This window comes from Littorina saxatilis, linkage group LG15 (genome assembly GCF_037325665.1).
Source record: "Littorina saxatilis isolate snail1 linkage group LG15, US_GU_Lsax_2.0, whole genome shotgun sequence".
NCBI classification, from domain to species: domain Eukaryota; kingdom Metazoa; phylum Mollusca; class Gastropoda; order Littorinimorpha; family Littorinidae; genus Littorina; species Littorina saxatilis.
Window position 1 is genome coordinate 45,742,512 of NC_090259.1, and position 16,359 is coordinate 45,758,870.

At 39.6% G+C, this 16,359-nt stretch overlaps 1 protein-coding gene across 1 annotated transcript in view; it reads right to left on the reverse strand.

Moving 5' to 3' along the window:
- LOC138949462 (uncharacterized) overlaps positions 1–16,359 on the reverse strand; it is a 166,847-nt gene that overhangs the window by 103,535 nt on the left and 46,953 nt on the right. The window contains exon 4 of the mRNA XM_070321294.1: positions 15,470–15,694. Within this exon, the coding sequence (XP_070177395.1) occupies positions 15,470–15,694 (225 nt within the window). The remainder of the gene's footprint in view (positions 1–15,469; positions 15,695–16,359) is intronic.

Here is a 16,359-nt window from a genome sequence, read left to right on the forward strand (position 1 = left end):
AGGCACCAGTGCCTTACACGAAAATAATTCTTTAACAAGAAGGGCAAAGCCCATACGACTCACATGCTTGACCTTGACCTTTACATGACCTTGACCTTCAGCTAAACCTAGCAATGACATCATACACTAAGAACTGCTTTACACATTTTTCCTACCAAAATACATGCAAGGTCATCCAAGGTCATGCAACACAAAGCTGTTAATTCAAGACATAGGAAGTACAATGGGGCTTATTGGCTCTTTCTACCATGAGATATGGTCACTTTTAGTGGTTCACTACCTTATTTTGGTCACATTTCATAAGGGTCAAAGTGACCTTGACCTTGATCATATGTGACCAAATGTGTCTTATGATGAAAGCATAACATGTGCCCCACATAATTTTTAAGTTTAAAACAGTTATCTTCCATAGTTCAGGGTCAAGGTCACTTCAAAATATGTATACAATCCAACTTTGAAGAGCTCCTGTGACCTTGACCTTGAAGCAAGGTAAACCAAACTGGTATTAAAAGATGGGGCTTACTTTGCCCTATATATCATATATAGGTGAGGTATTAAATCTCAAAAACTTCAAAGAAATGTGAAAAATGTGAAAAAAAGCTGGTTTTTAGACAACATTTATGGCCCCTGCGACCTTGACCTTGAAGCAAGGTCAAGATGCTATGTATTTTTTTGGGGCCTTGTCATCATACACCATCTTGCCAAATTTGGTACTGATAGACTGAATAGTGTCCAAGAAATATCCAACGTTAAAGTTTTCCGGACGGACGGACGGCCGGACGGACGGCCGGACGGACGGGGGGGGGGGGGGACGGACGGACGGACGGACGACTCGGGTGAGTACATAGATTCACTTTTGCTTCGCATGTGAGTCAAAAATGACCACTGTGCACAAACAGCACCGATGCTGTTTATTGTTGGTATGTGACCAAGTGGAGGGGTGGTTTTATCCCAGGTCAAGCATGACAAGATCTGAGACGGTGAGATGAACTGTTTACACCGATGTTGTTTATTGTTGGTATGTGACCAAGTGGAGGGGTGGTTTTATCCCAGGTCAAGCATGACAAGATCTGAGACGGTGAGATGAACTGTTTACACCGATGTTGTTTATTGTTGGTATGTGACCAAGTGGAGGGGTGGTTTTATCCCAGGTCAAGCATGACAAGATCTGAGACGGTGAGATGAACTGTTTACACGAGGCGAGGTGGGTCTTGGGGTTGGTTTTGTTCACGGACGGACCCATGCATACAGAGATTGTTCAGAACGAATACTCACCGATTACATCATACAGGTAAACAGGTGAGGCAAAATCGCTTCAGAACTCCAATAGTGTGAGATTATCCGTGTCATGAATGATTTTTAGAGCGCGCTAAAAGCAAAAGAGGTGCTGCTTTCCTATGTGTGACACAAAAACTGCCAAACTGAATACGCCAAACTTTGTGATCTCGATCGTCTGTATTCAGTGACACTTAGTTCCAACAGTCGCACAGCTGTGTCTGAATAGATCTGCTTTGCATCAGTCATTTCAACTTTTCTTCTTGTAGATTCAAATTCTTCGTTACTGTGTGTGCTTGTTTTCCGACTTTGAAGGGTTATACATTGCTTGCATGGGTAGGAAAAAGCATTGTCCATACTACAATATCCTCATACCCTACCCTTACTCTTACTTATACCACCTACTTTGCTTTTTGACTGATGCAGAATATTCACTTGTCGCAAACCTGACCTTTGGTAATGGAAAACAAGTCGCGTAAGGCGAAAATACAATATTTAGTCAAGTAGCTGTCGAACTCACAGAATGAAACTGAACGCAATGCCATTTTTCAGCAAGACCGTATACTCGTAGCATCGTCAGTCCACCGCTCATGGCAAAGGCAGTGAAATTGACAAGAAGAGCGGGGTAGTAGTTGCGCTAAGAAGGATAGCACGCTTTTCTGTACCTCTCTTTGTTTTAACTTTCTGAGCGTGTTTTTAATCCAAACATATCATATCTATATGTTTTTGGAATCAGGAACCGACAAGGAATAAGATGAAAGTGTTTTTAAATTGATTTGGACAATTTAATTTTGATAATAATTTTTATATATTTAATTTTCAGAGCTTGTTTTTAATCCGAATATAACATATTTATATGTTTTTGGAATCAGCAAATGATGGAGAATAAGATAAACGTAAATTTGGATCGTTTTATAAATTTTTATTTTTTTTTTACAATTTTCAGATTTTTAATGACCAAAGTCATTAATTATTTTTTAAGCCACCAAGCTGAAATGCAATACCGAAGTCCGGGCTTTGTCGAAGATTACTTGACCAAAATTTCAACCAATTTGGTTGAAAAATGAGGGCGTGACAGTGCCGCCTCAACTTTCACGAAAAGCCGGATATGACGTCATCAAAGACATTTATCAAAAAAATGAAAAAACGTTCGGGGATTTCATACCCAGGAACTCTCATGTCAAATTTCATAAAGATCGGTCCAGTAGTTTAGTCTGAATCGCTCTACACACACACACACACACACACACACACACACACACACACACACACACACACACACACAAACACACGCACATACACCACGACCCTCGTTTCGATTCCCCCTCGATGTTAAAATATTTAGTCAAAACTTGACTAAATATAAAAACCAAGCCCAGTGGTAAAAGTGCTGATTCTATTACTTTCTCAATTTTTTTTTAACATACAATGTTACATTAAGTGTATCCAGGTTTCAGAATACTTCTTCATCTGTTAGATAGTTGACTTCGTACAAAAAAGACCTTCAATTTAGGGTATCATATGTTTAGCTTGAAAAGCAACGATATTTCGTTTGTACATTTTTTGAGAATTTAGCGTTATACATCTAGATCGCGTTATATTTCAGTAAGCTGAAAAAACTTCTTGAATGCACTTTTCAGGTCAAATTTGATACTTTTTTTCATAACAACATTTCTCCTAATAAAATGATAAAAAAAAATCAAATTGTTCTAACTTTTTTCAATTTGTCAGTCTGTACAGACTCCCCAGTTTAAAAAACAAGAAGGGCAAAGCCCATACGACTCACATGCTTGACCTTGACCTTTACATGACCTTGACCTTCAGGGTCAAGGTCAAATAACTAAACCTAGCAATGACATCATACACTAAGAACTGCTTTACACATTTTTCCTACCAAAATACATGTGACCTTGACCCAAGGTCAAGGTAATCCAAGGTCATGCAACACAAAGCTGTTAATTCAAGACATAGGAAGTACAATGGTGCTTATTGGCTCTTTCTACCATGAGATATGGTCACTTTTAGTGGTTCACTACCTTATTTTGGTCACATTTCATAAGGGTCAAAGTGACCTTGACCTTGATCATATGTGATTAAATGTGTCTCATAATAAAAGCATAACATGTGCCCCACATAATTTTTAAGTTTGAAACAGTTATCTTCCATAGTTCAGGGTCAAGGTCACTTCAAAATATGTATACAATCCAACTTTGAAGAGCTCCTGTGACCTTGACCTTGAAGCAAGGTAAACCAAACTGGTATCAAAAGATGGGGCTTACTTTGCCCTATATATCATATATAGGTGAGGTATTGAATCTCAAAAACTTCAGAGAAAATGAGAAAAATGTGAAAAAGAGCTCTTTTTTAGGCAACATTTATGGCCCCTGCGACCTTGACCTTGAAGCAAGGTCAAGATGCTATGTATGTTTTTTGGGGCCTTGTCATCATACACCATCTTGCCAAATTTGGTACTGATAGACTGAATAGTGTCCAAGAAATATCCAACGTTAAAGTTTTCCGGACGGACGTCCGGACGGACGACTCGGGTGAGTACATATACTCCGTCACGGCGGAGGGCTGGCCGTGCACCCAAAAGCGGACTCAACCAAATGGGTATTTTTTGAAAGCTTGGGGCCTGCCGAACATAATAATCGATGTTAACAAGAAATATTCAAGGGCGCACTTTCTCTTTTCAGTCAAAATTCAACTATACCCTGAAGAGTGATGCACGAGCATTTCAGACGCTTGCCTCTGAAAAAAGAAGTTCTCAGCCAAATTACGAACTCAAACTGGTACGTTTTACATATAAATGTGTTAGTTGGTATCTTTTGATTATCACAAAACATTTGCGACTGCTTTGGCCGAGGATGCTGGTGACAGTATCATTATTATGAACCCTACCCTAAATCCAGGAAAGACGTCGTCCAAAATGTAGGTAAGTTTTGATTAAAAATAAATTCACACAAGACTAGTATTGTTGTTTGGCTTCAATGGATATATTTTCGTCAAGTATGATGTCTTTACATAATATCTGTATAATATGAATGGATTTGAACCATATACTATGTCACTATGACCTTCCAATCTTCCTAACCCCCAGCCCAGTAAAGCGTGCGAGACGTTTCCTGAACAAATGTCGCTTTGTGGTGCGAGTTCAGTGTGACATGATTAGTTTCCAGAACCCCATTTCTGACTTTCGAAGTTTATCTACATACATTTAGCAATGCACGAGCAAAATATGACAACTTAATGGTGCCTTTTGGTTTAATGCTATGGTAAAAAATCCTAGTGATAGTGTTTACAGCTTGAAACAAAACATAACAGAGGGGAGTAGTCTTCCTCAATCTGGTTCAGAGCATAATGTATTTCTATTTTCAGAGGTAGCATTATTTCTGATAAGAGCTAGAGCCAATATAATGATGCTGAATATTTGAAAAATGAACTTTGTGACTCATCTGAGTAGCAAGAGAGCCTTCGTGATCGTCAGCGTAAGGCTGGCTGTCTTCAAGGCAATTCCTAGATGAACAACTTAACACTGCGTTCGATTATTCGCCCGTTTCTTAAGCTAGAGCTTTGAAACTTTACACGCGTCTAGGGCTACATGAACGCTTTACAATACATACAATATAGTTGACTCTCGCGTTATTTAAAGGTCACAACAAGGTCATTACCAGGCAAAAACGAGGGAAAACCGACGGAAAGTACCATTTTCTGCAACTGTTTGTTAGAAAAAGCTTTCAAATTCAATTATTTTTGGGGGATTAACGCATCTCTAGACATGACAATCATCCGATTATCAGACATCAATTGTGGAGGTCACGACAAGGTCATTACCAGGCAAAAACGAGGGAAAACCGAGGGAAAATACCATTTTCTGCAACTTGTGTGAAAGTAAAAGCTTTCAAACTCCATCCTCTTCTGGTATTGGCGCATCTCTAGGCATGACAATCATCTGATTAACAGTCCTCAATTTTCAAGGGTACAACCAGGTCATTACCAGATAGAACCGAGAGAAAACCGAGAAAAAATACCATTTTCTACAACTTTTTTGTAAGAGCTTATAAACTCCATCTTCTTCTGGGATTAGCGCTGATTTCTATGACCCTGAAGTCCGAGGAAAGTTTTCTTGGCCCATGCCTAGTTTGAAGGTCATGACAAGGTCAAGTTTACACGTTTTCTATTTGTGTTCGGCTATTTTCTAAGCTAAAGCTGTTGAGGCAGATTCATGACATCTTCCTTCGCCCACAGGGGCTCTAGGGGGGTGGGCGGGGCTGGATGTAATAGGGGTAGAAGAGAAGGGGAGAGAGAAGAAAAAGTCAATGTTAAGGTGTTCATCTACCGATAAGCCTTGCGGTCTGCAAGCCGGACTCTGAGGATCACACCGGCCGTCCTGGCACTCAGACGAGTCATAAAGTTGATATATTTTCCGTCGTTTTACCCAGTAATGACCTTGTTGTGTGACCTTTAAATATTACGAGAGTCAACAATATTTGTTTCATGTATTATAATGCCCTAGACGTGTGTAAAATCCCATCCTTGTCATGACCTTCAAACACTGCATGGGTCAAGAAAACTTTCCAAAGACTTCAGGGTCATTGAAATCAGCGCTAATCCTGGAAGAAGATGGAGTTTATAAGCTCTTACTTACAAAAAAGTTGCAGAAAATGGTATTTTCCCTCGGTTTTCCATCGGTTTTATCTGGTAATGACCTTGTTGTGACCTTGAAAATTGAGGACTGTTAATCAGATGATTGTCATGTCTAGAGATGCGCCAATACCAGAAGAAGATGGAGTTTGAAAGCATTTACTTACACACAAGATGCGTTAATCCCCCAAAAATAATTGAATTTGAAAGCTTTTTCTAACAAACAGTTGCAGAAAATGGTATTTTCCCTCGGGTTTCCCTCGTTTTTACCCGGTAATGACCTTGTCGTGACCTCCACAATTGATGTCTGATAATTGGATGATTGTCATGTCTAAAGATGCATTAATCCCAGGAAACAATTGAATTTGAAATCTTTTTCTTGCAAACAGTTGCAGAAAATGGTACTTTCCCTCGGTTTTCCCTCGTTTTTGCCTGGTAATGACCTTGTTGTGACATTTAAATAACGCGAGAGTCAACTATATTTTACGTATTGTAAAGCGTACATGTAGCCCTAGACGCGTGTAAAGTCTCAAAGCTCTAGCTTAAGAAACGGGCGAATAATCGAACGCAGTGTTAAGTTGTTCATCTAGGAATTGCCTTGAAGACAGGCAGCCTTACGCTGACGATCACGAAGGCTCTCTTGCTACTCAGATGAGTCACAAAGTTCATTTTTCAAATATTCAGCATCATTATATTGGCTCTAGCTCTTATCAGAAATAATGCTACCTCTGAAAATAGAAATACATTATGCTCTGAACCAGATTGAGGAAGACTATTCCCATCTGTTATGTTTTGTTTCAAGCTGTAAACACTATCACCAGCAATTTTACCATAGCATTAAACCAAAAGGCACCATTAAGTTGTCATATTTTGCTCGTGCATTGCTAAATGTATGTAGATAAACTTTGAAAGTCAGAAATGGGGTTCTGGAAACTAATCATGTCACACTGAACTCGCACCACAAAGCGACATTTTTTCAGGAAACGTCTCGCACGCTTTACTGGGCTGGGGGTTAGGAAGATTGGGAGGTCATAATGACATAGTATATGGTTCAAATCCATTCATATTATACAGATATTATGTAAAGACATCATACTTGACGAAAATATATCCATTGAAGCCAAACAACAATACTAGTCTTGTGTGAATTTATTTTTAATCAAAACTTACCTACATTTTGGACGACGTCTTTCCTGGATTTAGGGTAGGGTTCATAATAATGATACTGTCACCAGCATCCTCCGCCAAAGCAGTCGCAAATTGTTTTGTGATAATCAAAAGATACCAACTAACACATTTATATGTAAAACGTACCAGTTTGAGTTCGTAATTTGGCTGAGAACTTCTTTTTTCAGAGGCAAGCGTCTGAAATGCTCGTGCATCACTCTTCAGGGTATAGTTGAATTTTGACTGAGAAGAGAAAGTGCGCCCTTGAATATTTCTTGTTAACATCGATTTTTATGTTTGGCAGGCCCCAAGCTTTCAAAAAATACCCATTTGGTAGAGTCCGCTTTTGGGTGCACGGTCAGCCCTCCGCCGTGACGGAGTATTAGACTCACTTTTGCTTCGCATGTGAGTCAAAAAGGGATTCTTGCCCGCTTTTAAAGTTTAATAACTCACAATGTATCAACCGTACAAATTTCATATTTTGTACAACACTTGTAAAAGTACTTTGACATACACAACATAACTTACAGGACAGCTGTTCAATTTTAAAGGTAATTACAGCACTGTAAAAATGCCTCGATATGCACTTTTTACCCTTGAGACAATGGGCCTCCAGTGTTCTAGATGGACGAACGTGTAGCAAAGACATGTACGTGTACGTGTAGATATTGCGTCACCCGTGACTCATTTTTTTCCCCAATGTTCCAAATGCATACGTTGTTTTGCTCCCACCAAGACTGCAGATCTTGGAAAACGCGTGACGTAAAAACGAGATTTGATGACGTTATCCGTACACGTTCCCGTACACGTCCTGAAAAGTGCTGATCTAGATAGTACGGAGATTTAAGAAACGAAACGTTGGGACGTTTCGTTTTGAAGTTGTGGTAAACGTCATTATTTCGGGGGTCTCTCGCTGGAAAGGTGAAGGTCAACTGAAACGGAACGTGGAACGTCAAAACGCAGTCACGTTTTCCACCCCCAAAAAACGAACAATATTTCGTCAACTTTTGTGAGTATTTTTGCACACTAACAGTTTTATTTGTTGGCCATTTTATGCATTGCGAGATTCATCAACCCTTTCACAGTCTTTCAGCGCTGAGAATGTGTTCATTGGAGGTAGACAACTGTTGTGAACTGAAATATTTTGAAGGGTGCTGATCCTGGTACATTTATCCAACTTCATGGTGAGAAAGCAAATGGCGAAGCAGAAGTAGGTCATCGCATCGAATTTTTATTCTGGCTTCGTATGTGATCAGGTGCATGAATTGAAAAATGTGAAGCTCTTGTGCGTGCAATGCGAGTATGTCAATCCTTTATTGACTCGTGGAGTTGAAATTATGCCATGCCCAGTCAGCGGATCATATCCTGCCATGCCCGGCCTTTCATTCCGAAACGAAACGTGAATACATCTAAATCTTGTCTGCGGCCTATGCCGTCTCGTTACACGTTCCGTTTCGCGGGGTGACTCATTCACCAAACGAAACGAGCTGCAAAACGAAACGTGCTGTTTCTTAAATCTCGCTATTGTAAGGGATATCTAAACAGTTCCGACGTTTACATGGAACAAAGAAGGAAAATCACGTGACCGCACAGACGCCTCTCATTGGCTGCGTCATGTTTTCGAGGAAACAAATCGTCTGCAACACAGCTTTGCGTATGTTCTGCGACTGATGAGTCATACACTTGTGTTTATTTTGTTGATTTGTCGATGTAAATTCAGCGATTATCGATTTTAACAATGGCATGTCACTGCCCGATGATTGATTGTGACAACGGCAGCTACCGTCTTCAAAATGGAAAGCTAAACTTTGCAAAATTCACCAGGTTCCACACGAGTCTGTGGTGTTCATGCCAACCACCGTTCAGGTAAGCGCAACACTGTAACAGTTCTTGATCAACTTATTTTATTGTCTGACATTCATGCGATTTATTGGTTTTTTTTCTGCAAATTCCATAGCATGATTACAAAACCGTTTAGCTAGACCTGCATTTATACAGCTTTGAATGTTACAAAAACTGCACACCGGCACTGCATGAAATACTTGTTTGGATCTGCCGTGTATGAGGTCAAAAAATGTGGCTAACTTTCTGTGTCAGTGTGTTTCCGTTTCTTGTTTTCATATTTAGTCAAGTTTTGACTAAATATTTTAACATCGAGGGGGAATCGAAACGAGGGTCGTGGTGACCAGGTGTATGTGCGTGTGTCTGTGTGTGTGTGTGTGTGTGTGTGTGTGTGTAGAGCGATTCAGACTAAACTACTGGACCGATCTTTATGAAATTTGACATGAGAGTTTCTGGGTATGAAATCCCCATACGTTTTTTTCATTTTTTTGATAAATGTCTTTGATGACGTCATATCCGGCTTTTCGTGAAAGTTGAGGCGGCACTGTCACGCCCTCATTTTTCAACCAAATTGGTTGAAATTTTGGTCAAGTAATCTTCGACGAAGCCCGGGGTTCGGTATTGCATTTCAGCTTGGTGGCTTAAAAATTAATTAATGACTTTGGTCATTAAAAATCTGAAAATTGTAAAAAAAAAATAAAAATTTATAAAACGATCCAAATTTACGTTTATCTTATTCTCCATCATTTGCTGATTCCAAAAACATATAAATATGTTATATTCGGATTAAAAACAAGCTCTGAAAATTAAATATATAAAAATTATTATCAAAATTAAATTGTCCAAATCAATTTAAAAACACTTTCATCTTATTCCTTGTTGGTTCCTGATTCCAAAAACATATAGATATGATATGTTTGGATTAAAAACACGCTCAGAAAGTTAAAACAAAGAGAGGTACAGAAAAGCGTGCTATCCTTCTTAGCGCAACTACTACCCCGCTCTTCTTGTCAATTTCACTGCCTTTGCCATGAGCGGTGGACTGACGATGCTACGAGTATACGGTCTTGCTGAAAAATGGCAGCTACTTGACTAAATATTGTATTTTCGCCTTACGCGACTTGTTTTGTTTTACTCCATGTTGTTAGAGCATGGCTGTGATTAAAAAGCAATAAAAATTGCTTTGTAGAGCCATAAATTGTTAAATCTGATATGCATCTGTCTGTTTTCAACAGCTTGCATCCGCATCCAACACACAAGAAGAAACCAGCACAACGAGATTAAAGTGGATTCGACTCATCAGCCGTGTAGACGGAAGGCACAAGCTTTTTTTTCACCTGCAAAAGATGCAAGGGTTTGTTCTCAACACTTTCTTGATGGCACACCAACTGCAGAGGATTTCAACACAGAGTAAGTTTTTTTTTTTTAATAACTTTCTTGTTATATTTTGTGTGTGTAGGCCTACGCAGTAAAGAAGATGGGAAGGTGTTGAATGTATTTGTTCACACATGCTGTTCCTAGTATCACTATCATGTGTCTGTGCCTTACAGCTTGAGTGATTTAATTGACTTTTCGTCTGTTCGTGTGTTCTGAAATCTGACCAAGAATGAATGTGGGAAGCCAAGCTAAGTTTTATGTGGGTGGTTTGTTTCCAGAGTGCGATTTGATCAACATTAGGAGAGCTCTCCATAGAAGCCAAAGGAACAAAAACAAGTGTACCGGGGAATTCACAGAGGGAGTTCTGTATTGCACTGAAAATGACTACAGTGGGTCCAAATGACCACCTTTATAAGTTGAAGTTGGGGGCATTGAACCCAACCGGACAACATATGACATGTGGAGAACCCTGCATGAAGATGTAATGCTACCATAAATACTGACAGAATGAACCCTGTTTGGCAATGTTTCAGACAGCAAGAGTGCTGATAGACATACCCCGACCAGAGCACCGGCTAGGCAGAAGAAAATGGGCAATGCGAGATCTGGAATTCCAGTTTGAGGCGTGCTAGGCGCAAGGATCATCAAGGGAGAGGAATGGTGCAGCTAGTTGATTGCCAGAAAAGTGTGACTCTGGCCCTGAAAAAGACCCATTCGCAACAGAAACATTTCTGGGTGCTCTTGTTTTTGCTTATTTGTAGATTTTTTTATTTTTTATTTTTTGTTTTTGTTTTGGTATAAGCAGATGCCAACTTTATGCACACCCTTTATGCGCAATCTTATTGCAATGATTAAGCTGACTAAGGAGAACAATAGACTGAAGAGACAAGTGAGTGTGTTCAAACTACAGATTGCAAACATGGCTAAGAAAAAGAACGCAGACAGGAAAAATCCATGGTTATTCAGCAATCTGATTTCTCGCAGAACATATCATATTGCACTGGTATAGCCACGACCAGTCTCTTCCAATTAATTGATGTTTTTAGTGTCACCCTTTGTAACAAGAAGATGGCAGGAAAAAGTCAACAATTCTAAAAAGACAAAATGTTTAGCGATCAACCAATGAGTATTGACCCTAAACGTTATAGTATAGATGAGATGTTGTTTATGCAACAGAGAGGAGGATTAGACCTTGAGGATCTAGCCTATCGGTTTCGCTAATATAGGTAGAATAAAGTACATGTCACCTGGGTGGCCAAGAGCAACCTTAAACAATTTACTGGTTTGTTTTCATTTGTTTGAATGTTTCTCTCTTCTTCCTGCGCACAGTCTTCTCTCCATTTCATGTCCCCTGTGCATACCATAACATGTTCTGAGGAAATTTTTTTGTTTGGCTCACTTTTTGTGTGTGTCTTTATTGATGTTTGTATGATGCAATGAGTGTGTCAGAACAAAATCTGAGTTCTCGTACTTTGAAATGGAGAATGAGAGACAAGACAAAGCATTACAGCACAAAGTCAAACATATCAGCACTTGCAAACAAAATGCACACAATACAGTCAGCTCAAAAAACTTTACTTATGTTGATAAACGTTATCACTAGCAGCAGATCAAATCTGATGACTTCATCCACTTGGCAATGAACATATTGGGAAGAAAGATATCTAGTTTTATATATTTATATATATATATATACCAAAATCACACATGTAGTACAGTAAAAGTCATATCTATAATGGTGTACACAGGAACCTTCCTTTTCAGAACTCCAAACAATAATCTGATAAAAACAAAATCCAGTACAGAAAAAGAGGGAGTCTTAAAATGTAGGAAAATTTACATAGGTTTTGACAAGACAAACATTTATATTTTAGATGCGACCCACCCTACTACCTTTCAGGCTGAAAACTTTACAGAAACGAAGCAGCTGTTCAACAATGTTGCTCTGCCCATTACATGTGTAAAGAGTAGAGCTTAATGCCTGGATCTGGCAAAGCTTTTACATGAGTTGACAAATTGTTGAAATTAGAGTCGTCAGGATTGTTTACTTTGTGGAAGGGTTGCTCTCCTTGTTTATCTGTGGTTTTATAGTTAAGAGGAAAAAGCTGTTTTGTTAATACGGCTTTCCCTACTTCTACTAGTTCCTCCTCCTAAGTGCATCCTGTTGCTGTCTGGATCAAAACGGGCAACAGGATTGGATTACTTTGGGAACAGGAGGTTGTGATGGCTGGCTCTGGGTAACAGGTGGTTGTGATGGGTGACTCCTGGAGACACATAGAAGTCTCTTTCTGGTTTTGACAAAGATGCAATCAGGGGCTAGCTTCCTCCTCCAAAATGACTTGCAGCCTGTTGCACATGGTCAAAACACTGCCAAAAGGGAAAACAAGTCGCGTAAGGCGAAAATACAACATTTAGTCAAGTAGCTGTCGAACTCACAGAATGAAACTGAACGCAATGCCATTTTTCAGCAAGACCGTATACTCGTAGCATCGTCAGTCCACCGCTCATGGCAAAGGCAGTGAAATTGACAAGAAGAGCGGGGTAGTAGTTGCGCTAAGAAGGATAGCACGCTTTTCTGTACCTCTCTTTGTTTTAACTTTCTGAGCGTGTTTTTAATCCAAACATATCATATCTATATGTTTTTAGAATCAGGAACTGACAAGGAATAAGATGAAAGTGTTTTTAAATTGATTTCGACAATTTAATTTTGATAATAATTTTTATATATTTAATTTTCAGAGCTTGTTTTTAATCCAAATATAACATATTTATATGTTTTTGGAATCAGAAAATGATGGAAAATAAGATGAACGTAAATTTGGATCGTTTTATAAATTTGTATTTTTTTTTACAATTTTCAGATTTTTAATGACCAAAGTCATTATTTATTTTTTAAGCCACCAAGCTGAAATGCAATACCGAAGTCCGGCCTTTGTCGAAGATTACTTGACCAAAATTTCAACCAATTTGGTTGAAAAATGAGGGCGTGACAGTGCCGCCTCAACTTTCACGAAAAGCCGGATATGACGTCATCAAAGACATTTAAAAAAAAAATGAAAAAAACGTTCGTGGATTTAATACCCAGGAATTCTCATGTCAAATTTCATAAAGATCGGTCCAGTAGTTTATTCTGAATCGCTCTACACACACACAGACACACACACACACACGCACATACACCACGACCCTCGTCTCGATTCCCCCCTCTACGTTAAAACATTTAGTCAAAACTTGACTAAATGTAAAAAGAAAATAATCAATATGAGAAAGAGAAAGGAGACCACAACTTTTACTAAAGCATCATTTAGGACAATTTACCAAGTTGTACATAACAAATTGCTCACAAATTTGAGTGCAACTTGCATGAAGAGCATTGCAAAATTAAGACAGTTGCAGGGATGGCCAGATCTCAAAATCTTAACTTGCCAGACAGGCGATCGAGTCATTTCAAGAAAGTCCAGTCCACCAAAAAGAATTGCTTGCCGGGTACAAACCACAGTTGCTATAACTGCATTGTTTATAACGTTTTGAAACTAGAGTATACAACCAGAAGTGTTGCATTTGACGAGAATTTCACTAGCCAACCAGGCGAGTTGCCAAGCGGTTTTAACTAGCACAGCGGATTTTTTGTACTTGCCCCTGGCCATTAGTCAGATGATTTGACCATCCCTGAATTTAGAAAGTCTGTTCAGTCATTGCTAATTAACTGTATCACTATCAATATCACTGCACTTTTTTTTTTAAATTATATGTATATAACATATATTGCTGACAGCGACAGGCATAATGTTAGTGTGTAATAATACTAGTATGGTGGTTTTTCAGATTTTGACACATTCCCTGTTCACTGAAACCAAAATGTTGTTAGGCCGCACAAACCATCTTGCAATTCAACTTGAACCATTCTCTTTTTCAAAAGTAAAGTGCAAATATGATTTATTTAAAAAAAAGTGGAGAGGTTTCCTACCTGTAAAAGCCTTTCCTCCTTAAAACTCGTTGACGAGGCGATGCATGAGGTCGAGCTCACACTCACAGGCAGCCGGTGATGAAGATGCTTGGCCACAGGAATCGCCCATCTTGCTGCCTTTCAATCCAGTTGTGATGATGAATGGATCAGGATAAAGCACCCCTTTCACATACAACTTCTGCTTGTACTCCCGACGAAGCACCCTCTCTGCATTTTCTGCTTCACGGTCGACAGGAATCCCATCTCCCAAGTTCCAAAGCAGGAAAAGCTCTAAAACAAAAAGGCCTTGAGATCAAATCACAGTTTTTCGCACCTGTGGAAGGCATTCTTTTTTCCCCCTCATCACCATTTTGTATGTAAACTTACAAAATACTCACTGACCCAGCCAGAGGTAAGCTTAGCAGCTATACAAACTGGCAGTGGCAACCGGCTTGGTATGCATGTTTGTTGTTTCTTATAATCTTACCCACACGTCAGATTGAAAATGGAAAACTTTAGCATACACTATCGCAACATGTATGCATCACGAATCGGAATATAGTTATGCTTCATAGTAAGTTAGATTCCGTGGACAGATCAACGGCACTTATTCAAGTTTTTGACTTTAATCAACTGAAAAGTTAAGCGTATCTGAAGAGAGAGCACTTACTAAGTTACTGTTAGTGTTACAACTTGCAGGGCGGAAAACCGGTCTTGGGAATGAACAACACATCGCATCATTGCAAAGAGTAAATAACGAAAGAAATAAAACTTACCTAGCTACAAGTTCCTCGTGTGCACCTTCCACACTCTGTTTCCGTACACACGACAAGGTTTTCGATGCTTCAGTGCTCCACAGTCGCACCTTCTGGATGGAAATCTTGCTCAAATCGCACATGTTTCAAGTTGCTGAGAAGCTTGAACGACGCGTTGTTAACTCGAAAAAATGCTACGCATGCGCACTGTCGCAATGGCCGCGGAACTGTTTAGTGGTGTATTGTTTGCACACACCCTATGCCAACGTATGCCAAGCTACTCACCAAATTTGAGCTCAATTGACCCTAGAGTACCAGAGATACAAATCTTAGCTGTAGACAAAAAACCAAACAAACAAACACACAGACAAATAAACAAACACACACACAAACACTGAAACAGACAGAGTGAAACCTAACCCCCTTTATTACACAAAGGCGGCTTAAAAAGGGTATAGCGTACCATGCCCATCAACCGGCTGCAATTCTCGGCGAACTATGGTGAAGACCTCAATGGTGTAGACGCCCCCCATGTCAATCTCGGTCCAGGGCCTAATGTCTGCGTCGGATGTGTGCATGCAGTACTCCTCTTTGTTGTTATGTAAGAAACCGTCCGCCAACAAGCATGGTTTCCATTTGTGACTATACGTGCTGCTGGCCGATGCGGGCTTGTTGTACACAATGTTCACTGCAAACAAGGACACAGACTGACACAGTGACTGACACTGACCTTCATACCACAGGCACTCGACACTGTGATCCCGCCCACCTCGTGACGTGTGCCTGTGCTTCATACCAACAGGATAAATGAAGTTGTCATCATTTTCACGAGTTTTCATTCACAAGCACCTGGGAAATAAATGTCATGTTCCCCGGGGAATAAATCCCCGGTTACCATAGTTGCAGGAAGCCCTATTACATGGATAATCAAAAGCAAACCCAATAGAAACGCTCGAGGATTCTTCGGCTCTTTTCATTGGCGTTTCCCCAGACCTAAACAGACGACACTGCTTCGCCAAGTTCCAAATACGAACTGGCAAACTGGCAAATGTAAACAAAAAACAAAACTACCTCATCAAAGGTCATACATTTATGCTTTATCGCAAACAAATGAAACCTATCGATATGTTTTATTTTCTCACAAAGTCATGGAGTGCGTGTATCTCTGTTTGGAGAAACACGAACGTCAAGTTTAAGTCAAACCAATTGACCCCTGACACACACATTTTGACCCGTGCACAAGACGTTGTATCGATAAACTAAGCGCAAATAAAAAAATAATAATAAAAAAGCAAAGAACATAGCAACAAGAAATGAAGACATCTGACAAAGCCGAGCAAGCAGAATGACAAG